Source organism: Dermacentor albipictus, chromosome 3 (assembly GCF_038994185.2).
Source record: "Dermacentor albipictus isolate Rhodes 1998 colony chromosome 3, USDA_Dalb.pri_finalv2, whole genome shotgun sequence".
Classification (NCBI taxonomy): domain Eukaryota; kingdom Metazoa; phylum Arthropoda; class Arachnida; order Ixodida; family Ixodidae; genus Dermacentor; species Dermacentor albipictus.
The window spans coordinates 71819651-71845474 of record NC_091823.1 but is presented as its reverse complement, the minus strand read 5'-3'; the positions used below and the strand labels follow the sequence as shown (position 1 = coordinate 71845474).

At 42.5% G+C, this 25824-nt stretch overlaps 2 protein-coding genes across 3 annotated transcripts in view; one reads left to right on the top strand and one right to left on the bottom strand.

Annotated features, from left to right (window-relative positions):
- Window positions 1-20181, bottom strand: part of Etf-QO (electron transfer flavoprotein-ubiquinone oxidoreductase) — a 36136-nt gene extending 15955 nt beyond the window's left edge. Inside the window, exons 1-8 of one of the 2 annotated variants that reach the window (XM_065430179.2) lie at window positions 20024-20181; window positions 19192-19299; window positions 15464-15616; window positions 14369-14445; window positions 10187-10268; window positions 9456-9574; window positions 8841-8918; window positions 2711-2923 (exon numbers count right to left, since the gene is read on the bottom strand). In XM_065430179.2, the coding sequence (XP_065286251.1) occupies window positions 2711-2923; window positions 8841-8918; window positions 9456-9574; window positions 10187-10268; window positions 14369-14445; window positions 15464-15616; window positions 19192-19299; window positions 20024-20060 (867 nt within the window). In that variant the 5' untranslated portion in view covers window positions 20061-20181. Of the gene's footprint in view, window positions 1-2710; window positions 2924-8840; window positions 8919-9455; window positions 9575-10186; window positions 10269-14368; window positions 14446-15463; window positions 15617-19191; window positions 19300-19982 lie in introns of both variants that reach the window. The other variant, XM_065430178.2, reaches the window with a different exon arrangement.
- A 191-nt stretch (window positions 20182-20372) lies between these two features.
- Window positions 20373-23403, top strand: UQCR-Q (Ubiquinol-cytochrome c reductase ubiquinone-binding protein). Its single transcript, XM_065430185.1, has 3 exons — window positions 20373-20530; window positions 21456-21625; window positions 23251-23403. Exons 2-3 carry the CDS (start codon window positions 21472-21474, stop codon window positions 23343-23345), a joined length of 249 nt encoding a protein of 82 aa, XP_065286257.1. The 5' UTR covers window positions 20373-20530; window positions 21456-21471; the 3' UTR covers window positions 23346-23403.
- The last annotated feature ends 2421 nt before the right edge of the window (window positions 23404-25824 follow it).

Below are 25824 nucleotides of genomic sequence, written 5' to 3'. Positions count from 1 at the left end.
AACTCCAGCGCAAGACGCCCATAAGCTGGTACTTCATTCTGTGACGCAAACTTCGACGCTCGTCGCAATGGACCCTGACACCGACAGATTGGCTCGGGATGGTGGGCTCAACTTCAGCGATTTGAGCACCGACGAGCGCGACCTGCTGCTGAGGGCTCGCACTGCCGGCGTCGTTGCGTACTACAATGACGGCCTCGACACCGGCTCTCCGAAGCGGGAAAGCAACGAGGGCTTCCCACGACATCACATGCACGTGGCATTCTCGCTGCTTGTTCCAAATGAAAGTTTCGCGAGCCAGCAGAACCCTCACAGCACGACGCGATAACGAAAGTACTGAAACTCCAAAGCGTGCGCGGCGCAGAGTCGAGCGCGCAGAGTCGAGCGAAAACGAAACCTTTCGAACACCCATATTACTGAAGGGCAACGTCAAAATGTTATTTTTTCTTAGAATCGAATAGACGTAGACAAGTAGCATTTTTTTCCGTCTTATAATCGAATGAAATGATATTTTTAATACTAGTAGTTGAGTATTAGTAACACAAATTATGAGGAGTCCTTTCGTCATCGGGCTAGTACCGGAATGTCGCTAGGGGGTCTCAAATCGTGTCATGCATTTACCTCAATTTCTCGGTTACTAAAGCTCTGTTCGCGATTAAATTGACGCCTTAGACGTTCTAGAACATTGCTCTACCACTTTAACTTGAGTTTCTGGTAACCTTTAGTGTCCCTTTAAAGGGACACTGCAATGTGCAAGGGAAAGCTTGTTGAACGGTGCCAATGGCATCGCCTCGAAATGGAAATGTTGTGTACTCCGTAAACACAACATGCAAAAGAGAGTGCTGCTATGATGTTTGGTTAAAAATGTGATGTGTGATTTACCTTCGCAAGATTCTGCGTCTACTGTGAAAAAAATCAGAAGCCACTTCACTCTGTGAAGGTGGTTGACCAGCGAAGCTGTTTAGCACATGACATGGAGGTGACACATAATTTTGAACAAAGGTACGAACTCATTTACAGTCTTGATGGGTGCTCATTATTTCACTCGCAACTGCAATCACATTCTTTTCTAATATCAAATTGATGCACATATGGTGCTGGGTGGTCGGCTGGGGCGGATCAGTGTGAAATTGCAAGGGATATGGCTGCAACACGGAATGTGCAAACTACTCCCTTTCAGTACCGATGCATTCGCACTGAAACCATCGACAATGACAACAACGGTAATGTCATCGCATCTAATTCACGCAAGGTGAGTAGCCATGAACCTTATGGGACTATGAGCCATTGCATTCTTTACTTGCTTATGGGGATGTGAGACATTGATGATGACAGTTTTTGACATGCTGTTTTGTATGTTGTATGCATGATTAGAAAGAATTTAAACATTGTTCGCTTCACTTTGCTGAGTGCTTGTAGCCTCTGCCTTACGGGCAAGACAAAATATACTGTATGAATGGGAGTACAAATGTTTACGAGGGTATAAGCCATTGATGATGATAGTTTTTGTTCACGGAGAACAATAATGTGCATAACCCTAGCCATATACAGCTTCGCTGTAAAAAGCTATGGCATTATGCTTTACAACCATTTTAAGTATATCACAGAGCCATGGGCTACATGTTGCAACTACGAAAACAACGCATCACATGCCCACCACTTCGTCACGTGAACAGCCGCCTTGTGGAAGCTGTTGTAACCATAGAAATGACATCATGGTCTCCGAGATTAGGCCATGTGCCTGATGATGGAGGCCATGGGAACACCATGGAACACGATCAACAGGCTGAGCAGACTTGGCAATTGTGGCGGGCTGACTTTCACTAATGCACTGCTGTTATTGGGTGATACCACACGACCTCATGGGAGAGAAAAATATGCACCATAACACCGCGAAAATTCAAGTGGAGGGCAACTCTCATTTATCTTGTATTTTTAATTTTCTCCGACCAATAGCTTCGATTTGACTGGGTCAATTTTCATAATTCCTTTTGTCTGTGTTCTACAAAATGCTGAGGATAGATCTAGAGCAAATATGGTGACTTGCAAACGGCATTGCAGGCAGTGGCCTCACTAGGGTTAGCAACACCCTGGGAAGACGACCCCCCCCCCCCTCCCCATCTCCCCCCATTTCTCGTTTCAAACTACGAAGCACAATTCTATCCTGATGGCTTACTTTTGTTAGTTTTTTTCTTCTTTTTCCCTTTTCGTGCTCACTTTTGCTGGTTTTATTTCTTTAGTGAGAAATACAGCGCTGTGGCTATCTGAGTCTCCAATCTGTAGTGTTTAAGGTGACACTAAGATGGCAGTGCTGTGTCAACGAAAAGCAGTGCTTGGTGATAGCACTTCCAAAAGCCAATTTTTCTCAAATTCTGCTGCATATTTCTTCCATATATTTCACCATGACACAAAGAAATGTCTTATAAGTGTGAAAAAAGGTTTAAGAAAATGAGATATTTTAGGCAAGCCAGCCATTTCATTGTTATGTACCCTCTTAATTTCAATTTCCTGGTTTTTTCATGTTTTTTAGTTGATACGAATTTCGGGTGATACAAATTTTTTCATCGTCCTGAGAGATTTGTATTATAGAGAGTCCAATGCACACAATTTCTAGCCAATGTGCTCCAACCCAGGCAGCTCATTTCGATATTGACCATTGTTCTACATAATTTTGAGCCAGAAAGCTGTAAAACAAGCAAGCAGAACTGCTCACAAGTGGCCAGCCAATGCTGTGCATGACAAGCCCCGGTCGGTGCTTGGCGGGGTCTACCTCCCAGAGCTCCTTTAGCCCCAGGCCGTACGTCTGCGGCTGGCAGTCCTCGCGCAGATTGAAGCGCTTGAACAACTGCTTGGCCAGGTGCCCGTGGCACCCCTCGGCAAAGATGGTGCACTTGGCATGCAGCTCCATGCCTCGCTCAAAGTGTTCCTGCATGTCAGCAGGAAGAGAAAGTGTGAAACGCTGCGTCCACAACAAGCGGGGACTGCTACTTAAGTGTGCCCACTTTGAATTCAATTCAGATTATTTACATTACAAATGATACATAGTTGTGCATATACAGAAGGAGGTCCAAAGGTTTAATCACCGTTGGCGGGACCTCCTGTGCAAAGTAAACCATGTAAAACTGCAAAGTAATAACAAAGTAAAAAAACAAAGCAAACAAAAGAGAGTATAAATATTGCAAAGGAAGAATAGATATAGAAGTGCATCATTTGAAAAGGCGGCAGCGCTAAAGAGAAAGACGGAGATGGAGACAGGACGACAAGAATAAGTGCTGAACTTCCAACAACATGATTGTGAACGGTTCACAAAAATATGTGCTGTCTGAGCAAGGGGTTATCACCTGCACATGCATAAACTGTTGCGACATGGAAATCATGTTCTCTGCCCCCCACAAGCTGTCAAATCTTTGCAGGTTGAACGACCCGGCTGCAACCCAGCAGCGTGACTGCGGCACAAAGCACAGGCGGTCTTTTGTGGTCTATGAAATTTTTTTAAGGTGTGGAAAGGTGCCCCTTGGCCAAACTGGGAAATGTGTTAACGACAGGTTAAGGGAGCACGCAAACAACATAAAAAATGTGCAAGAAGGAAAAGATGTTGAAAGTTTGCTGGCAAGTCATCGTCTGACTTGCAAGAACTGTTCGCCCAACCTTGAAAACATTTCTGTTATCAAGAGAAGTAAAACGCGTCTGACAGAATTTGAACAGATCTCTAGATTTGGGGAGGGATATATCACCCTTGCAGACAAAGAGCTGGCATGTTTATGCATGTGCAGATGGTAACCCCTGGCTCGGACAGCATGTATATTTTCGTGAACCGTTCACAATCATGTTGTTGGAAGTTCAGCGCTCGTCCTTGTCGTTCTGTCTACGTCCGTGTTTTTCTTTTTACTGCTGCTGCCTTTTCAAATATGTACCAACAAGCTCAATTCACCACATTAATAAGTGCATCAATAATGTTCAGTGGCAGATGGGATTATTTATAGCTTAACCCTTTCGCTGTCGGACCTTTCTGGCCGTGACACACCCCCAGTGTCGGCTTGGTTTCAGGGAACGAGCATAACAGGGAATGAACATACGAATTTATTTTTGATTATGATTGGTATACAAATAACATAGTCAATGCAATATGCACATTTCAGTGCTCTGCAGCTGTTGTTAGTAAACATCATCATCATCATCAGCCTGACTATAACATTCGTTCAACATCGGAATCTGACTATGCGTAACTCATCTCTTCCTCGCGTGAGATGCTGTCCGAGTCCAAATCCGAGCTCAAATCCGAGCTCGGCTCGTATTCTGAATCTGAAGAGCCACCGCTCCAATGGGCAGACGAAGGTCCCACGTGCTCAGCCATCCGAAAGTAACCGCGCGCCGGGAGGATGCGCTTTCAGTCGCCCGCACAACAGAGAGAAATGGGAGGTTGTGTGATTAAGAAGACAGAGGGAGATGAAAAAAGGCTAAAACAAAGTTCGAAGAGCTTTACGTTTACTGCTGCAAGTCGGAAGCGAGGGTGCGACGAGAGAGCGAAAGCAGCAATCGAGTCACTCTTTTCGGAGAGGCAACGGCACATGCGCCTGAACTTTACGCGCCGTAGCAGACACACCAACAGAAGGAAAATAAAAACCTTCAAACCAGCGGAGATGGCCGGACAACCCTTGAACCTTTAAACACACGCGCGCGACCCATGATCCAGCGAACGCGGAGCCACCACGCCACTCAGCAAAGAGAAAGCGGGGAGTGGCAGTCGCACTGTACTCTTCAATACATGAACTGACGCAGGTCGGGGCGAAGATACGAACTTGTAGAAAGAGTCAACAGATGGCGTGGCCAGTCTAGGAGCGCCAGCTTTGCGCTCAGGCGCGAAATTTTGAATGCACGATAGAGAACGTACCGGTACGTCAGTGACACTGTGGGGGGGAAGCGCGATGACGCACCGGTACGTCTGTGACAGCGAAAGGGTTAAAAACAGAAATTGATTCAGGTTTTCCTTAAGGTTTCTCTTAGACATTTGCAACGAAGATACAGATTTCATATGAGTATGTAAACTATTCCAAAATGTTACTGAAGAGAAAAGCAATGTGGATCTACCACAATTAGTTCGAATACTAGGCAAGAGTAAGTTGTGACGGGTAGCGAAGCAAGTAGAATTAGGATTAGAGAGCACATGTTGTGGGACAATGTCTAAAGTGAGGTCATGGTCACAGATGTTAAAGAATATAATGCTGATATTATAAAAATAAAGGCTAGAAAAAGACAAAATATTAAGATTGCAAGGGGGGTTTATTAGGCTTGTAGAGCAGCAGCGACAAACTCAGCACCAGCAGGTAGGGCGCAGCCAGAGAGCGAACTGGGTACAAGCCATGCGATGGCAACGGGGCTTTTCAGCCTGCCGATCTTCTTCGTCACAGGATGAACAAAACAGGGAACAGGGAATAGAAGGTGAAAACCATGGAGTGAATTTACTAATGCAAACTGCTTGTTTCTGGAGTTCAATCAATGAGGAGAGGTGAACGGAGTATGTATGGATGACTGTGCAAGCAGTCTTATAAGAACCTCCTCTCGCAGATTTCTAGATTAAAAATGATGCATTTCTTTCTCGAGCTTGTTTTCCTTCCTTAATTAACAGCTAAAAAAAAATATTGAAAGTGAGTGAACACTGCTTCCCTACACTATCTGTAAAGTAACTGGCTTTCTTGAATCGTCATGTATGCACACCATCCTTCACATGATGTCACGCCCCAGTTGAGATGCGCAAGAGGTTCATGTAAAACTGTGTAAGTCTCTCAAAAGAAACAGTTGGAAGTTTGCAATGTGTGTATTCATTGTTATGTCCTTCCGTTCCTCTTTAATGCTACATAGGATCCCAGTATAACAGATCAATGAGCCCAAACTACTGCCTTGGACAAAACACTGGCAATAATGTACCCCACCATACCAACTCTAATAATACACTCTCCAGATGTAAACTACCCTGGCTGAACAAAAGATGAACATGGCAACCCGTTCTGCATTCTCCTGCACAAGCGGCATGGTCTCTGCCAGAAGTTTCAGCAGCTAGTCTGCCAGTCACGGGACCTGTCATAAAGTTCTGTAGCAGGGTGCCTGTAGCATGCCTGGCACTCGAATGCACAGTTCTACAGCAGCTATGGCCCGGCTTTAGCTTCTCATAACAGAACTGTTGAGGCTCAGTGTAAAACAGCTATTTGGTATGTATCATTGCGGATGACTGTAAAATAAACAAGAAATTACAAAGTTGAACACCTCTCGCAAGTAAGAGCCCCACAGCACGAGCTTAAACTACTATTTATCCAGTCATCAAAGATGGTAAAGGCTTCAAACTAAGTGTACAAGGCGAAATCATGCCAACATTACACATAAATTGATGAAAGCAGGAACGATAGAATACATTCTAATAATCCCAAACTTGTTCACATGTTAACTGCCCATGACAGTCCACTATACACATTTATTATTGCAACAGTCAAACTATTACTTGCAAGAGGTGTTTTTTTTTTTTTTAATGCGAGGATAAATGCCTCAGGGCATGCAAGAGGTGTTCAACTTTGTAATTTATTGGTCTTGCACTGTAAGCAAGACCAAATATAAACAGCATTTCCAAGCGGCAGCTTTTTCGAATCAGATATGCCATTTTATGAACACTCCAGGTGAGTTGTCGTGATGTTCCGTATAAAGTTCAAGTGTGATGAAGAGCAGCCTGTACGCTGTATGCTGCAGGTATAAGGGCAAGCATTTGAGAATGAGCCAAGAAGGATGGTCGCTTGATGTGCACAGTCTTCCTGCATGCTCAATGTTGGAGATTACATGATCAAGTACACACTAGAGGAGAAGAGCGCACATTCCCTCCTCAAGCCCAGCTGTGGCTGCGCATGGCTGTCCGCACGGCTTTGCGCATACATGGCCCACACTCCGTATGTTGGAGGCGAGCTGTCTTCCTATGCGCCTAGTGTTGGAGGCCATGTAATTAGTTTCGGAGACGCGGTGAAGTGAACGGCAGCACAAGGCATTCACTCCCTGCTGCAAATGCTCCTCATCCCGCCTGCATTGCTACAGCATATGCTCGCTGTCATAATGTTAGTGCTTACGAGTGCAATGACAGTGTCACAGCGAGTGCTGGCTGTCATGAGGTGAGATCCGTTCATGTCTGTCTGTGCGCAGTTGACACCATGCTTGCTTAGTTAGCAAGCGAACATTTATTGTTATTTATAAGGCCAATAAAACTACCATGTTTACTCGAAAATAGGTCGAGCACGAATATAGGTCGACCCCTATATATTGTGCTCTCCAAGAAATAAAAAAGAATTATTCAAATGTAGGTCAACCCCACGGTGTAGTCAATCCATTAGAATCGGCACGTTAGAATCGAGTACAACCCTAAATCTGCTCTACGATATCGCCATCGGCATTTCAAGAGGGCCGCCTTGTGCGTACTTCAAGCCTAGCTGCCGTAGCTTCCTCCATGTACTGTAGTATGTCTGCTTGGGCATTTCCCACTGTCTGTCTTCCCATTTTCTGCCTTTGCTCTATCAGCATGAAGTGCCGAGTTCATCATGATGCCGCATTTAAAAGGAAAGTGATCATGTGTGCAGAGACAAACAGAAATCGGGCCGCATCACGGCATTCGCAGTACCCAAAACTTTCGTGCAGGATGGGCGCTAACAGAAAGAGATGGTTTTCGCCAGCAAAGCAACACAGTTAAGCGAAGCAGGACGTATTTGTGACGATCCACTTCGGCAATATGATCACCTTGGCCCTATCTATAAAGCAATCTGCGACAGCGACAGAGTCTGCCGCACACGGTGTTTTCACCGCTTATAGTTTGTGTTGAAGCGAGAGGCAGCTGCCGCCATGCTTCCTCAGTCCAGCATTTTGACAGCAAGTTTTCACGGTCATCAAGTGAGACATGTTCGTGTTTGCTTGTGCACGTGTGACAACCTGCTTGTTAATTTAGTTAGCACTGTACTGTAGAGGGGTGCATTAGAATCGAGTAAATACGGTATTTACGTTTTATGCGACTGCAGCTTCGACATATGGTATTGGCATGCATGGCAAGGCATCTTAATTTGCGGCCTTGACCCTCGCGGCTCCGGTGGTGGCTCTGTTGCAAACTGAGCTCCATTAGCTCGGTACTTTTGCTAGGTTTGATCACGAATATAGGTGGGTAACATTTCTGAAGAAAAAAGGTTGACCTATATTCGAATAAATATGGTACACACCTTACTTCATGTAGCAATTGTTTAATGCTTCGCTATTGCCTCCAATGCTTCACCTTTCAGGATAACTACAACTCATTTTTATTGTTATTATATTATTATTTGCTGCTCTTCATAGGGGAAGAGCACTGGAGGTAATGAATGAAATAAAGGGCTTGAATGTAGAGTTTTTCAATTAACACCAGTGGTAAAACTCCCCACAGGCTTCTTGTTTCAGGATCCAGATGCAGTGATTGGTGAAAAGCATGGGGGTCTGCTAATTGCAGGGCTACCTACGAACAACAAAACTAACTACAAAGCATTATTTGTCATCTACCATAACAATAAAAATGTGCACCTGTAGATGAACTGCAAGCAAGACCAAATATGAACAGCATTTCCCATTAGCAGCTTTTTCAGAGTCAGATATGCCATTCAGAGCACTTTTTATCTGGCAATAATACTTAGCGAAAATGCATCAAAGTGGTTTCATTTGGTTGGCAACAGGTGGCACATCATACATACCCGGAGCATGCCCATAATTACAAGTGGTGTTTCAAAACCGGTACAAGTTAAAAACTTTGTTATGCTTACACACCTGTACGTGTACTACAGTGCGCATTGCATGCATACCTTTGGCGAGCCATCCTTTGCTATGCCCACGTCATTTGTTGCCACACCTTTCACGCTGCCATCATCATGGTACAGTACCTGTGGACAAAGGCTGAGTCACTGTTGCAAACCTCTTTCATCGAAGTTGTGAAAATTGGAGGAAAATTTGAATATCTGAGCAACTGTATAGAACAGTACAACAACAGTGACCTGACAACAATAATTCCTTTTTATTGAGGCATAATCTAAAGGAAAGCTAGCAGATAAATAGATGTACTACTAGTAATAATCACTGATGCTAGTAATAGTCACTAATATGCCTGAAAACAACACCTAGGAAGTGCTACAAGTAAGAGTGGAAGGCTCCACATTGATTTTGCCCTCCTGGGGTTCTTTAAAGCATGTATAAGTTCCCAAGAAAAACAGCCACAATTTCTTTGTTGTATTTTTTAAAAATCTGCCAAAAGCATGTTTCTGACACTAAACAAGCTTAACGTGCACGAAAATGGCAACTCAGCTTCGGAGACCTTTGAAATATAGGTGGAGACAGGAGTAGATGTAGCAGGCTAGAAGATTTTACTATCATAAACATTACTGTGCAACACGAAATGAAAAAAAAAAAATTGCGGATAGCACCTCACTGGCACCGTATCCAGGGTAGATCTCCACACCCAGTTCCTCGGCTTGGGTGCCAAGCCATGCCACAACGTTTCCAAGCCTTACAATGTAGTTTCCATGGTTATACATTGGCAGACCTATGTGCCGCAACAGGAGATAAAAGCTGTTAACTGTCAAGTACACGACATGGCAAACTAAAAGAACAACTTTGGATTTTGCAAACATGATACTGAACCAGACAGCAATCATTTGGCACAGAACACAAATTTCATAACCAATATGAACATTTGCATACAAAAAGTATACCATCTTTCCTATTATTTTTATTCAGGTGTGCGAGAGAATTCCTTGCAAACATGGCACTGGCGCTTCCTCAGTGCACATTGCTGAACCATAAAGCAGCTTATTTTAGCTTTTGTTGTTAAACAAAGCACGGGAACTCCATGAAAACAACACACTGCCAACCAGAGCTGTGCCTTTAGAAATCCCACAAGTGTGCCAACAAGTGATGGCTCGTGAAATAATCTATCTGAGAAATTGTTTAACTGATGGTAAGACTGATGTCCCTTACCATTGTGAAAGCCACAAACAGATGCTCGCATGCGTTAATGGCTTACAATTTGTCAAACAAGAGTCCTTCTTTTAAATACAGTTTGTACTTCACAGTTACTTCAACTCTCCTGCTGTAATTACATCCCCTTATTTGCCATGCAAAAGCAAGCAGCAAAGGAAAATTAAATTGCACAGACCTTTGAACACTGGGATTTTGATTTGGGACTTTTCAGTGAAGTAATAAAATTCATCTTCTTTCACAGGTGTATGCAAAGGGGCCTACAGAGAAAAAAACAATGAAAGAAAACAGAGTGAGATTAGTTACACTCTCACTAACATTGCACAGCACAAGAAAACTTGTGCACCAAAAATATGCTGGCTTACCTGCTATAGAAATGCTCAGTTGTTCTATAAGTGACAGCCGCAAGGAGCCCATTTTTTGAAAACATTTTGGCAAAAGCATGCCCATTGCATGCTGCATGATTACCACACTATTTGTCTTACCACGAACGAATTAAGTCTTTGCCTTGTCTTTATGCAATGCAGCTTTCTCACCAAAACCATAACTGTCGATTAAGCATGTTTTAGAGTTTTCCATATTTCTGTGTGCACACGCACCAAGAATGTTTGAAATTTAATTCTAAATTCAAGGTGGGAGTTATTTGCGACTTCTGACCTGAGGTGTGACATCACGGCAGCCCAAATGTCACCTCGAGGTGTAGTTTCATGGCAGGGCAGGCAGCAGTCCTATGAAACCACCTTTAAGGCAAGGTTCTCCGCCGTCAGCATTGCCACGAAGATGGGGAACAGAGCCACTGGTATACAATGTGGACGATTCGTGCATCCATGAATGGAGACTGTTATTGCAAAAACTTGAATGCTTATGCTTTTATTTCTGCAAGTTACACACAGATTTCTTTTTTTTTCTTTCGTGGCTTTAAACTCGCGACAATGGGCCGGTCTACCTTGTGCCAGCTAGAATGCGACATAGAAGACAAACCAAAGCCGCAAGCAGCGAATCCCAAGGGGAATCGGGAACCAAATAGAAGTTTCTCGTATCCCACAAAACATGCACTTTGCACACTACGCAGCAAGGAGAGGCAAGAGTGAGCGCACTGAAGCACTCCTACAAGAAAGTGGTAACACCGAGGTACACCACTGCTGCCAAGTACGCACAGAGGCAGCAGGTATGTGACCCTAGTGTAGTAAACAATCTAAAGGAAGAACTTGTAGTGGTCACGATACACGCAGCAGACAGAAGCATTGTGTAAGAGGTAGCAACAGCCCTAGCAGCCTCCATGGCTAACTCAACAGACAACGCGATTTTGACAGACTTGCAAACAACGTGCCGCAATTACATGATGGGCAGAATATCGATAGCCGCCTTACGCATCCTCGAACGTACCAATCACTTACCCGAACTGTACATACTCTGGACATCGGGACACTCATCTTTAGCAGGCAACAAGGCAGCCCATGCTGCTGCTTGAAAACATACTCTCGGGGCAGCCTCACAAGGAGACAAAGTAATGGTCCCTCCAGACAAATGCGTAGTGCCAGATACATGGACATACTCGCACATCCACAGACTGGGGAGAAGAATATGCACCACGCCACACACAAAGCTCTCGGAAGGCGACACTACAACTTGCACACAACTACAAGCTTTCACTTTCCCACTCAGCGTGAAATATCGCCTAACGTACCCCACACGCCAAACACCCTGTACCACATGGTACGAGAATGCAACTGAAACAAACAACATGCCCCCTATCCTCACCCCACAGAGAAAGAAGTATTTGAGGGATCTGCTAGGCGCCGACAGCATGCACGGGCGGCCCGATAAAGTCACGGTCGGGCGAGGAGGAAATGCAGTTTTTGCCATAGCATGACAGGTGACGCGTCGGGCGTGTTGCCATCATTTACATGTTCTTCTATGGATGCGACACACAAAAATCTCGATATCATCTCATATGTTGTAAATTTTCCCAGATTTATTTCTGTAACCTCAATAAAGAGAAGTGGCGGACATTTTGGCAGCAGCTATTAATGAATACTGTCATAAATACATGATGTACTGCACTTGAAATGGGCTACTAGTAGTAATCCCGGAGCAGACGACGTCTGCCAATGCCACCACAGTTCACTCGCCTACAGGATACAGAAGTAGGCATAATGCATTTCACGCACTTTGTTTTTTTTACCAGTGTTCTATAGATCGTCAAACACCTGAAGCGATACTATTGCAAGAGTTAGCAGTTCCCACTAATGATCATTAACGATGCTTTTAATCATCTAAGGCACGGCAGGAAAGAAGTTACAAGAACAATCTAAATATGAACTAATGGTGTCATACAAATCATACCTACCTTATCAATCTCGTGCTTTAAGAAACATACATTATAGATTTGGCATTCTAAAAAAATACATCACGCAGGTAATTGCTCTGTAAGTGACGCATTTTTTTACTTAATTTTTCAAGGCTTTTGGAGCTGACAGAGAGGCTCAAGAAACACATCCATTCATGTGTAAAGTGCTAATGGTGAATCGCCATCAAACGGCCATGAACTGGCGAGCCTCTTCGGAGAGCGTGCCACGCACGTTTTGCTTTCTCAGCGAGTTGACTCACGACAGAGGGCGCATCGGAGCCGTGCCCAACGTATGGACTTTATTGGGATGCTCGAGCGAGTGCTGTTTTGCCTCCTAAATATTTCTTGCTCCGTGCCCCACCCCACACCGGAGCAGTGCGAGACCAAGCTCACCAGCTTCAACCCTGATGACTGGTGCCAGCAGGTGAACAGGGAAAGAAACACAGCCAGGTCTCATGGCTTCCTGGTCTGCTCTTAATGAAGTTCAGTCATCATCATTCCGTGGTGTTGTAATCGGAGGTGTGGCTTATATACGAAAAAATATGTACATTCGTTCGTTCCAATAAACTTTGCATATTGAAATTTAAGCCAAAGCAAATATTGCATAGCATAATATCTGATTGAATATACAAAAGTAGTGAATATTCACACAAGCCTAGCAGTAATATTAAAGCATAAGACGCTGTCTGGGATTTTAAGCCCTGGCACACCCTAACTATGTTGGCAATAAGTTCCTTCTGGTGGTCGTTATAAAGTTTAACTTTCTCACACAAAGAATTTGTTAAAGTATAGTTCTATAGCAGCTATAGAATACCAAAGCATGGTTTCAAAAACAGGTTCGTTCCCCTGGATGACCCTGCCTCTTTTCAAGCACTTCAATATCAGGCATGCATGCAGTGAAAAGTATGCACTCATGGTCCCCTGTCCTGAACAATTATGCACAGTAAATCAAGCAGCTGTGCAACAACTTTTGTATGGAAATGAAAAATAAAACGGTGTGTATATTAGTGTGAAGGTCTACTCTTTTCTAAGCAGAGAGCCACTAAATGACTCTGTAAAACTCGGGGAACTGTAGCAAGTGATCTGCTATATCCACAGGTGGTTCCCGAGTTTGTTCACTGCATAGACCAAGGTTTAGAAGGCCTGCTCTCACGTATACAATGTACACCGCGGCAACAGGGTGCAGTGTCCACTTTGCTCAATTGCGTGGAAACAGGAGCAATGTTGAGAGCATGCCCCAGTTTACGAGCTTACCAAGTACAAAGATGACAACTACAGAACAAAAGGAAAGCACAGCTTGGGTACTTAAAATAAGATGTCTGCAATGCTGCAAGGATCCTGAAAGCCCTAAGTGAATCAAGAGAAGGCAAGAGGCAGCGCAATCGTCATGCCACTGCAATAGCACTCTAAAGCCAGGATGCCATACCAAAGACTTGTATAGGGAGGGAGAGACCTCCACCAGTTACTGCAGGCACTGACCTTGCCCACCTTGCCTCGCAAACTTCTGATGTCACCCATACATTTGGAAGAGGCTTGAGCACAAGGCGTAACTTGGAAGAGGCTTGAGCACAAGGGGTACCTTTAGGCAGGTTGGTTTTGTATTACGGTGACTAGTGTGTAACACTAAGCCGAAGGATACAGGGAGACCCAGATGAATGTGCTTGATTACTGATTAAGTTAATGAAAGTTCAGATTTTGTCTGTGTCTCCATGTGCCCTTTATCTTATTATGCACTGGTTATCATAACGCTTGGGCTGAGGTTGAAAGCAAAGCAGTACATCCGACTGTTCATTTTCGAGCACTGCTGAAAAGCTTCAAAGGTTGGCTTGATGAAGCAATTAATCTCTATCACAACAACAAGCATGCCTCCATAGTGTTAAAAAAGCTGCAATAATGCTATTCAAGTGATTTGTCTGCACATTACAGCTTCATAGTTGCTTTACATGACCATCAGAGTGCTCTGAAATGACCAGTCAAATATACCATAGTAGTGTAAGAGCAAAATCTTACTCCTCTCTCTTTCCAATCGGGAAAAAGTTCCTGGAGGGGGCCAGGTTCGATGCAGGCTCCGGATAAGGTGTGACCGCCTGCAACGAGAAGTAGCCAACCATAGCAGTTGTATACAGTCTGCTTTGACTTGCAAGGACAGCTTCATGTGCCAGGAGTAAAGAACACATGAACAAAAGAAGCAAAAGAACAACAAAAAGCAAACAGACCTTTCTATATACTAGTTGCTTCCTCTGCGCTCTTGAGTACACATTTCTAAAATAGAACCAAACTTGAACAAGTAATTTTGAGGCAGATTTGGCTGCTACACTTGCAGCAAAATTTTTGACCGAAATGGCAAGAAGGCCTAATCTCAACTCTACATTGAAAAACTGGTGAGACTTATCTCAAAGTGAATTTAGAGCATGTAAGTTTTTGACAAGCTTCTGTGTTAACTCCCCAGAAGCCAGAGCCAGTCCTAGAGCGATGTAGCAGCACTATTCTTACTGACACAAGTAATTTTTATAAGACATAGATTCAACATATTGAGATGAAAAAAAAAATACATCACAACTTAGTGAACATACATGCTTTAAGCTTAGAAGTACTGACATGATATTTCACCTTGAAAGTTTCTTGCATTGAATGAGAGCCTATACACTCTAAGCCCTAGAAAAGATACTGGCAAGTGTTGGAGCGCCTTAATTAATTTACTACAATGTTTGATTCTACAAACCAATTTTGGTTTTGGTACCTAGGAACTGGATGCAGCAACTCACTCAATTTCTAATACTGTAGCTGCCACATAAGGGCATCGCTTGAATAAACATGTGCAGCACTCCATGCATTTGTGGCCAGCGTCATCATACCTACCATTTTTACTACACGACATCAAATTTTGCTCCTAGTCTAATAACACTAACGACGCCAGAGCAGCATTTCGAGACAAACTTAATACTTATCAAATGTCATCGTTTTACATGTGAGGAGTGCCTGGTAGATTTCTAAAGCATAAAAAATGTGTCTCTTTTAAAGTGCCAAATGCAGCGACTGAAAACATAAGTCAATTTGACTGTCTTGAGGAGAAAAGTTCAAAAGGTGAAGGCTACAGGAACTGACCAATCTGCGAGGCCTTCTCCACTAGACAGACTCGGAGTTCCTTGCCCGCCTTGGTGGCTAACTGCCGCAGATGAATGGCTGCTGACAAGCCCGCTGGCCCACCACCAACGATGACCACATCCGTTTCATCGGAGGCACGGGTCATATCCACTTCTGCAGCAACAAACAACACATGCAACAGGTTACTTGCTTCGTTTCTTCAGAGCCACGTAGTTTCCAAAATAGATTAGGTTTGTATAGAAAGTAATTGTTCTATGTAAATAATGTACTCATTGAACCTAAGCACCCAATTTTTCTATGTTGATGATGGCCAGAGTTTGGAAAGGTGCTAAGATTTGAGGCAAACAAAAGACTACAACAAGTCCAAGAAAAAATATATTTTTGTATATACAGTGAACTCTCTTTAAATGGAACCTGAAGGGACCAGGGAAATTGGTTCCGTTTATAAGGAGTTCCATTTACTGAGAGACAAAGCTGAAGGTTTGTATGAATACAAAACCAACCAATCATGAGGATGGTGTCTCGTTTAAGCAGCAGTCTTGTTTAAGAGATTTTCGTTTATAGAGATTCCACTGTAAACTCAAGCTGGAAGCTAAAAGGAAAATTTTTAGTATCACATTCAACATAAGAAAAAAAAACTGTTTTGACTAGTCACCTAATAATTACCATCACAACATCCATTTGCAATCACTTAGTCATGATGCCACCACATGAGCTAGAGTTTCTGAAGCTCTGAACACACTGTAAAAGATTGCCCCTTTGTCCTATTATAACCGTTTGTGATTTTTTCAACATCTTCCATCCAGAGAAAAGAGTGGAGATGGGGTCACAAGTTCAAAAAAAGTCTGCTGTCACAACAGAGCTGTCTGACGAGTTGTGGACTTTCAGTGTGTGTTCCATGCAGTGCATGAATCACAAATATTATTTTTAGAGAATCAGATTATCCTTTCAAAGCATCCATGGCATTTAGTAACTTTACGACTGTAAATTGTCCTGCCACTTTCGAAATCAGCCTATGACTATTGATTAAATTAGAGAAACATGAAACCGTCGAAAGTTCATCATGAATTGCCTGTACATGAACGGCTATACCAGAGAAGAAACTACACATACCATATGTGCACGATTCTAACACGCACCTGTTTTATTAAAAGTGCATTGAAATTTGCATGCATATTACAACTGTAACTAATCCTTCTCAAACTCAAAAACAAAATCGCTTCTCAATAAAGAAGAAAAGCTCAATGCGAGGTAGCTAGACACACTGTCATCGAACAGATGTTTTTTTTTTTTTTATGCCTTGGTTTGTGGTAGCCATTTTCCAGTTTGCTGTAAGCGTGACCTTTCTAATGCATTCGATGGGACTGAAGGTGACTTACTGTGGTCGGTAGAAAGCGAAAAGGAGGTGTCGCTGGACTATGATAGAGGCTAGCCGCTAAGATTCAGCTGTGTGTGCATCTGTGTGCCTTTGTATGTTCCATAACATTGTTTCAATACAGTAAGCATCGACTCTGGTTTCGTTACTTGATGTGTGTGGTACAATTGGTACCAAGTTATTTTTTATATATTCGGGCAGTAATCTAACTGCGCATTACAATCGGGGATGTGGCAGAATCGTGCAAATATAGTACTCCGACTGTCAAATGGGTGCTGCTACACAAGCAGGGACTTGCAAAAACACTGCACAAAAATGAAGGTGCACAACACTAAAATTTTCTGGTGTAAATGGGTTTAGCTGTGTGGCAGCCGTGCTTCCACTGGATTCTATGAAGAAAAAATATGTTATAGGCAAATGGAACTTTTTTCTTTCAAAGGGGAAGGGTATATTTTTACTTTTTCTTGCATACGAAGAGCATCCTGGAGGGAGGCACATTTACTAAGGTTTTACTAAACACTCAAGTGACAGTTTGTGCACATGTCCTTATGTGTTTATTTTTTCCATGCCCATTTGTTTTAGCCCCATTACCAAGTAGGAAACAACTTGTTCAAGGTAACAACACAAACAGACAAGAATAAATGCATGAGTGAGAATTGAACAGTTTTCCTTTCTGTTGACCTTTCTCAAAATGGCAATGCTCATTTTACAGGGAAGCTTCAGAGTGTTTCTCTTTGGCACATTTTGACACTATGCTTTTATTTCTATAGCATCAGAATAATGTCAGTCTCCACTTACATTGCCTGTCATATGGCAGTACAGAACAATGAACAAAGGCTGGGAGCCTGCTGACTGCTGTCACTTTTCTTTGGTAATTTTTATGGTGATAAAGTTCTTTCTAGCATGCTTGGTTAACATAACCAAATATAACAAGACCTTGTTATATAAAAAGGGAAAGGTGGAATTCATGACTTGGTCGTGTGAATTTAATAGAGAGAAGGTATAATAAGAAAACGAAAATGGACAACTTTAAGAGTATTGCATGCACATGCAGAGGAATGACTGACAACCAATTTTCATGGTACATATTTTTTTTTATGCAATGGAAAGCTTATCAGTCAGCGTGTTTAATCATGAAGTGGTAACATGGAAAACACTGTGTAACATTTTTTATCAGAATTTTTCGATCTAAAGTGAGGATGTAGTCGTTCACTGTAAGCATGCTGCAAACAGTGTTAGATAAGTGCGAGAGCAATTATAAGCCGGCATTAGTGGGAGGCAGACAACAAGGGTAGCCATAACTGTGAGAAAGTATTACTTTGTTTTTCAAGTCTATTTCCTGCTATTCATGTTTTCCAAAGTGCTAAAATATTTCTGCAATAATAGCTCTGCATTTTTGTGGTTTCCTGTCCAAGTGCTTTGGCATATAACCAGTCAAAATGAAATGACACTTTTGCATGTGATAGGCAGTTCAGCATGTTGTCATAGCCATGTGTGTGCTTTTGATTTCCGAAGCATAGAATAAAGCACAAGTGTTTAATAATATAGCAACTGCAATTTTAAGCATTAATTATGTCGTACTTAATAACAGCCGACTTACATACAGCAATCTCATAGACTACATCCGAAGCACCAAGATTTCCCCGCCAGGCCTCGCCACTTACTGGTTTTTGAAACTTTCTTTACCAATTTAAGATTATAATTCCTAGTTAAATCACAAACATGCTGGATTATATCACTATAAATTATGGTCATATCATTTCCATCAACGTTTCACAACACATTCTGGCCAGTTGTTAGTCCCTTTAAATCTCATTACTGCCTGAAAGAAGTTTCTGACTTGGGCAAATGAAGAACACTTTCCGTACTCAACTCCGAGCTTAACAATTTCACTGGGCACTTGCCCTTCCCACAGCATTACAAGTTTGCCCCTATCTAAACTGTATAATGTATGTATTCCTTTCACTCAATTCTTCTCCTTCATTATCATGCACCTTTCACGGCTGGCCGATCCCAGTAATATTTTGGGCAGAGCACCGCTCGGATAACTCTTGAAACACAAAAAGGAATAGCATTGAAATAGGATTGTCACATTATCCCAGCCTCGATTGCTACAGCATTTTCATTTCCAGTGAAATTTCTTTCCGCGTCTTCCTGCAGCTGAAAACATATGTGTAAATATGTGTTTTTCTGTTGCAAACCATTATTACTTGACATGAGACTGTGCAACCAGTCGCAACATTTCATACTTCTCAATTAATTAAATATACCTCTTTATCTACATGGCCCTATCATTTTGAAAAAAAATTATCTTTTCGCTTATTTCCTTATTGCTAAGGCGAAAATGTTTTACCTTTCCATCGAGGATCTGTTTCCCTGGGCACGACTGTGTAATGAGTGGTGATTTTGGGAGAATCGTGGTGGCACCAGCGAAGGCCATGGTTCAGAATGACTCCTCTCCCTGCATCAGAGCACAGCGAAGGTTATGCGCACACACACGTGTCACGTAACTTGATAGATGGCACTAGCAGCTCTGCATCTGTTAGCGCAAAGAAATACAACGGTGGACAACTGACTCCTAAAACGCGGAATAATGAGGGATCCGAGCTGAAAGCATGATTGAGCTAGTCTGTACGTCCCTTTATCATTCGAGCGATAACACCAATATCCGTGTACTCTAGATAGCGATCAATACCTGAATGATGCCGTTACTTTTCACGGTCAGAGTTCCCAGCTACGTTATTTACGTCGATCTCTTCTCTTTCACAACCACCGAAACCTCGGAACGAGAGCATTTGCTCCCACTGACACACAGGATTATCCGGTTTAAGGAGCGAAGCAGGCGAGATGCATCGGGATGCGAAAGCGTGCTTTCTACCATACAACCGCCACACGGGCCCATTCCCATCGTCACTGTTCTAAAGCGTTCACTGCTTAAAGATGTGGAACTATTTGCAAAAGCAAAGGCTTTGTTTTAAGCGCCTGCTGATTGGAGACGGTGCAAACATAACCGATTCGATGAGCAATGATCAGCTGTAACTGCTACTTTCAGTAACACTTTGACACAGGAAGGCATTAACTTGTCTATTCTATTCTATGCCAGCACGTTGTTGACAGCACCAGTGCGCAAAACAATGTATGCACCACGTTGCACACGCAGAGAAGGGTCCTGGAAGGCATCTTACGGAGCACAGCTGATCGCAATTTTGTACAAGTCGCCATGAACCATGCCTTGAATGTGAATCCGGCCGGGGCGCAACCTCGCAACCTCAAAAACCTAAGAACCTCGCTCGCGCAGCAAGTAAAAATAGTGCAGTCGGTTTCATTACGTAGCACTCCAATGACTGCGTATAATTTCAAATTTGCAAGATGATAAAATACACAGAATACGGTTTTTTTATCGTGAACAACTGTAACCTATCAAAAACGCGTTACTCTGCTTCTTTCAAGGTGTGGTGCGTGGTATCCAAAATTGGCGTAGAGGCTAGCGGTGTGATTTAATCGTATGAATGAACTACGCACCATTGTATGAAACTCTATGCTACGCACTAGTCAGCTTAAGCCACACAGAGTCATGCAGAGCCAGACAGCCCGAGCCTGAGCTGGTGCCGCTGTGCTGGTTGGAGGTTTCCGAGGCGGTTGCGCCTGCAATTGTGCATCGTATTTGTGACTCCTTAAGCGGACCAGGACTGGTAAGCTATTGTTTACATTGATTTTTTGTTACCGTTATCACCGTCTTCGTTATTAGATATACACCGGTGGGCTGTGCGTAATCTACAGACAGTGCACTACGTGTGTGGTCTGTGTGTGAGGAGTTGGGAACGTACTTATGTTCGTTGCGTCGTCCCGGGGCAGTCACTTCGACTGCTTTGATCGCCGATTTTTTGCTGTAAACATGCTTGTTCTGTGCCACTTTCTTAGCAGCTTCCATAGTGATGTGCGCAGTTAATACAGGAACGGTAATTTGGTGAACCGAAATCAAGGTCATCAGGGGACATTCTCACACATGCGTGGCTGCTCCTTGTTAAGGTGAAGGAAAAAAAACTAGTCACAAAAGACTAGAAGAGAGGTTCACAGCACAACGACTGGACTATCAAGTGAGCTTTATTAGAAACGGCGTAGTCCCAGCAAGGCCAGCAGAGCATGCACAACAGCAGCATCACTAATTACAGAACATGAAAAGACATGTCACATCTATCGTAAAAGCAAATTCGTTTTCAAGTAAGCGCTCGTCTTGTCTTTTGTGACTGGTTCTTTTTCCGCCAACTGGCCCGGATTTCAACCCTTTTGTCAAGTTGCTTTGCTAAAACATGATATATATATATATATATATATATATATATATATATATATATATATATATATATATATATATATATATGTGTGTGTGTGTTAGATGCTGGATTACATCCAGGCACAGGCTCTCGTTACGACTGTAACAGTGAACGGGGCGTTAGCTTGCACTAAAGGTGATGTAGCATACCATCATACCGCCGACATGTCATACGAATTTTTAGTCCAACAATGTGTGTATAATCACATGTCGCCGGTTGTACCACGTCCGTACTTTCCACACGTCATGGCTTTAGGTCTCCCTCACTTTCTTGTTGCTTTCAGGTAAATTGCATCAACAATGGGTCTTCACTTCGGGAACCTGTACAAACTGCGCGGAATCGTGATGTACCGAGTGTCTCCATACGAGCAGCGCGCGTTCGCCGGCTTGTTCAAGCAAGGCTTCCCTAACGTCATTCGCAGGACGAAGGACCAAATATTCTATGTCCTGCCGCGTGAGTTTTTGTCTCGTTTACTTTGTTACTTCTGTGTGCACGCACATGAAGGTCATGAGTAGTTTTGCCAAGAAACTGGAATTGTGGCAACCTTGCCGGCATGATCCCCCCCCCTCCCTTTTTTTTCCATTATGTATTGCTAACTGGCTTGCTTGTGTATTAAGGAAACAATAAATGAGAGCTAGAGGTGTGGACACAGTTCAGTTTTCAAATGGAATTAATATTCAGTAAAAGGCAGTTATTGGCACTATTGAATTCTGACTACTCTCTTCTGTGCGGCATGTGCAGAAAGGCGGTGTCTAAAGTGAAAACAAATCATATATATCTTGTTCAATGTGCTGCACCATTAGAAGGAAAATGCAAATTCAAACAAGATGGTCATATACACTAGTCAAAGGGCACCAGCATTTATGTGGTTATAGCAGAGATGACCAAGGAGCATAACTGAAGTAGACTGAGCATGACTAAACACATAGACTGAAGGTAATGGCAAAGTGTCACTCACAGAGAGCTTGGGGTGATTCCACAAGACCAATAATAAGGTTGATCACTCAGGTACACTTTAAAATAAGTTTACACAGTCTGGAACTTATATCGTCCCCAAGCAATAATTGCCATCTATATTGCGTGCTTTTCCTTTCTTTAATGCTGCATGCCCGACACATTCAAGTAACGAACTGCATGTTTGTATCACCGCGCCATGGCATCCTTGACAGAAAAGTAGTAAGTACAGTGTGCCAAAAGAAAAGCATGCAATATAAAATAACAATTATTGTTTGAGCATGAGATAAGCCCTAGAGGGTGTAAACATTTTTGAACACTGTCATCAGTGTTCAATGCCAGTGTGATTTCACACAGTGCTTACTTAAAATGTGCTGCTATCATTCATATTCCTTGTCCATGCAGCTTCCTAAGGTAGCAGTGGAACCCCCGTGCATATGGGGTTGCATATTTGCAAAATTTAAAATTTTATTGTAATGTGCCCAATTTCTTAAACATTGTTCAGTAGATATTCTACAATTTTTCATTTGCATGTAAATTGGAGCAAAACCATTTGAGAAGGATATAAATACTGTCGCTGAGCGGTTTTTCATACCCCAATACAAGTGTACTTTGTGGCAGAGCATGGAGGAGAATTTCTTTCAGAACAGGTGGTAGTCTCAACAAAGTAGACATGGCCCGTTTGTTAATCAACCTCAGTTTCACTTTCATGCCCTAAATTCATAGCTAGCAAACTTGTAATCGAGAGGACCAAGACCCTTGTCAGGCCTTGTCTTTAGCCTCACCTCTCCTTAAGCTATTTAATGAGAAATATATACAAACTGGAAGCTGCGCATATTTTAGTCAGACGACCATAAGTGTCATGATGTTAAACACTGTATTACAGGCAAAGGATAATGTGAGAGAGGACTTTGTTCATTGGCCTGCAGAAACCATACAATGCTTAGCAGTGTCATTTAAGTCCTACAGGTTGTGTGTACAATCTCGCACTCTGCATATAAGCATTAGCTCATCCAGTGCATGCCGCGTGTTACATGTCGTATCTTTCTCAAGACAGCACGAGTTGAAAGTTTTGTTGGCTTAATTGCTAATTGACACATTACCCTCTTCTTTTGTTGTTACAGCCTTTGTTCTGACTTACCTTGTGTACGACTGGGGTGAGCGTGAGTATAAGAAGTCAATGCGCAAGAACCCTGCTGACTTTGCCAACGACAAGTAAACTGGAACTGAAGCTTTACGCTTGAGATAGAATGAATAAATATACATATTCTAAGTTATACACAGATTTTCTCTGATTTATTGACACCATTTACAACGTAGTGGAGAATGCCACAAATATATAGTATGCGCAGATCCACACTCCCAGCTGTGGCTTTGGCTGACAGAACTTGAGCTTCCCAGTGTGCTCGCACAATGGCTCAAGTTTGGCTGGCCACCATTAAGGGCAGGTTAAAACAAAGTATGTACGTAAGTTGACATCGAAGCACTGGCCCGTCATTTCTTAGATGAATTCTCAGCCGGTTAGGATTTTAGCTTCTTTTTCCTTAGTCGCATTTGTTGAGCACTGCAGATAACTAGAAAGCATATGCAACATGTCATGCAGTATATTGTGCACTGTGCCATGTGACTACTATTCGTGGAGAACCTCACCAGGAGGACAGTTGCTTCTTGATGCCATTAGTAAACGTTTCATAGCATGACGTAAGAGCCAGAGCAACACTAACCATAAAAGATTGGTCCCAAGAGCCTCCAGAACAAGTGTCATTGAAATTAAAAACAAAAAGGGCCATTGATTAGATGTCTGCCATGCTATAGCAAGAAAGTGGCTGTAACAGTTTCTATCTGAATGGAAGATGCATTTGTATATGTAACCGATTCATTGTAACTAAAACTCTATAGACAGATTGAAAAGCCTTAATGAAAAGCGTTTTGTATGCCTCAAGGCAGCAACGCTAGTGCCATCTCATGCAGTACTTTGCAATACTCTAACAAGTCTTGTAGACTTTCAAAACCTTGCCTGCATTAAGTTTTTCGAAGTTTGTGCCCAATGGAGTAGATCTGTTCCCATGCTCTGATTGACGAGGCCTATGACAACTTTTTGAAGGGCGATTTTGTAACACATGCAATAACTCTTCCCTCAATAGTACGAGAAAAAGAAAAAAAAAAGGTTGAAAGACTGTCATTTGTATTTACAAATGCGTGTATTTTACAATGCAAGTTTGCTTGTGCACACCATGCCTCAACTTGCCGCTTCAGTCCGATGTGGCCAGATTTCTTGCCTTCTTAGATTGCGCATTATGCATACACATTAAGCCTACAAATTATAGTGAGCCTTTGTTACCATTATTGCCACAACAGCACTAAGCAGTTAGCAACCACACAAGTGGTTGAAAACGAGTGATTAAAATTTTGTTTCAATCACTCTTTCTCTATTCATGCATATAAAGACGCAGTCAGGCATGTTTTTATTGACTCCGATGAAAAACAAAAGCATAAAGGTGACTGCAACAAATTTCACATTGGCTAAATTTGTTATAAATGAGTAGTATAGTCGTATTACTATTGAAGCAACTTTGTCAAAGCTACAAGGCTGGCGATTGTCAAATTTTTGTATAAAGCTTAAGAAAACACCTGCACATTGATTAGCAAGTATGACTCAACTCCCAGAATAATCCCAGGCCCCCCAAGATACTTGGCAGGCCACGGGTGCCATCTGATCTCAATAGACATGCCCAGGTGCTGTGCGGTTTCTCATTTTTGTCATTTCGATGGTCCATAAGTGACATTTCCTTTTAGTTATAATACAAATATATGTACTGGCTTTGTGCAATGCATACACTCCTATTTTCAGCATAAAATTTTGCAGGGAAGCTGCTTTGTATCTACACTATCTAAAACAGCTTTTTACACTGGAAATAATTTCAGTACAGTTGGCCTTAAGTCCTCTGAAGACAAAAAATTCATCCTTTGTAGCTTCATGGTGTATGGTGCCCTTGGACAACAAACATGATACATCACGATCTAAGGGTCTTTTTATTGGGGAAAAACAGTGACTAGCATAAGTACAAAAGACAGCAAAAATGCATCAGTGTTAAGAAGCAAAAATACGTAAGGCAATTCTACACCTGCTTTCACAACATGGCACTAAGCTACAGACCTGTTCCGACATTATAGGCAGCACTCGTGACTGAACAGATGGCGCTCTGACATGAAAAACGTGTGTTCATGTGGTGAACTTCTTGACAGGAAGATTCCATCTTGGGCTTCCATTCAAGTGGCACAACATTGTGAAACCAAGTATAGCCATGAGATCACAAAGATTGATGGAAAAAAATGTGCATTAAGAGGAGTGTGCAAAACATCCACATGTCTGACATTACAAAGAAATTTGCACTTGGTTTATTTCCTTTTTTCACAAGAATGCCCTTGTCTCGTCATACAGGTAAGGATGTACACACGAGCCTACCATTGCTCTGTGAGAAGATTGTGACCACTGTCAGTGAAAAATGTACAGTACGGCCTACTACTAAAGCAAACATCAAATTGGTTTTTCGGGACTGACCACAGTCAAGTTTTGATGCAAAGGCCTAGGTTAACATTACAGGTTTACCTAACACATTGCATCAAGCGAAATTTTCGTATGAAGCAGATACTACATACAAATTATGTTGGTTTTAATGGCGTTCCCTTTAAGAGTG

Coding starts and splice junctions, on each gene's coding strand:
- UQCR-Q (XM_065430185.1), top strand. CDS start 21,472: ATGGGTCTTCACTTCGGGAACCTGTACAAACTGCGCGGAATCGTGATG. Junction 21,626..23,250: donor AATATTCTATGTCCTGCCGC/GTGAGTTTTTGT, acceptor TTGTTGTTACAG/CCTTTGTTCTGACTTACCTT.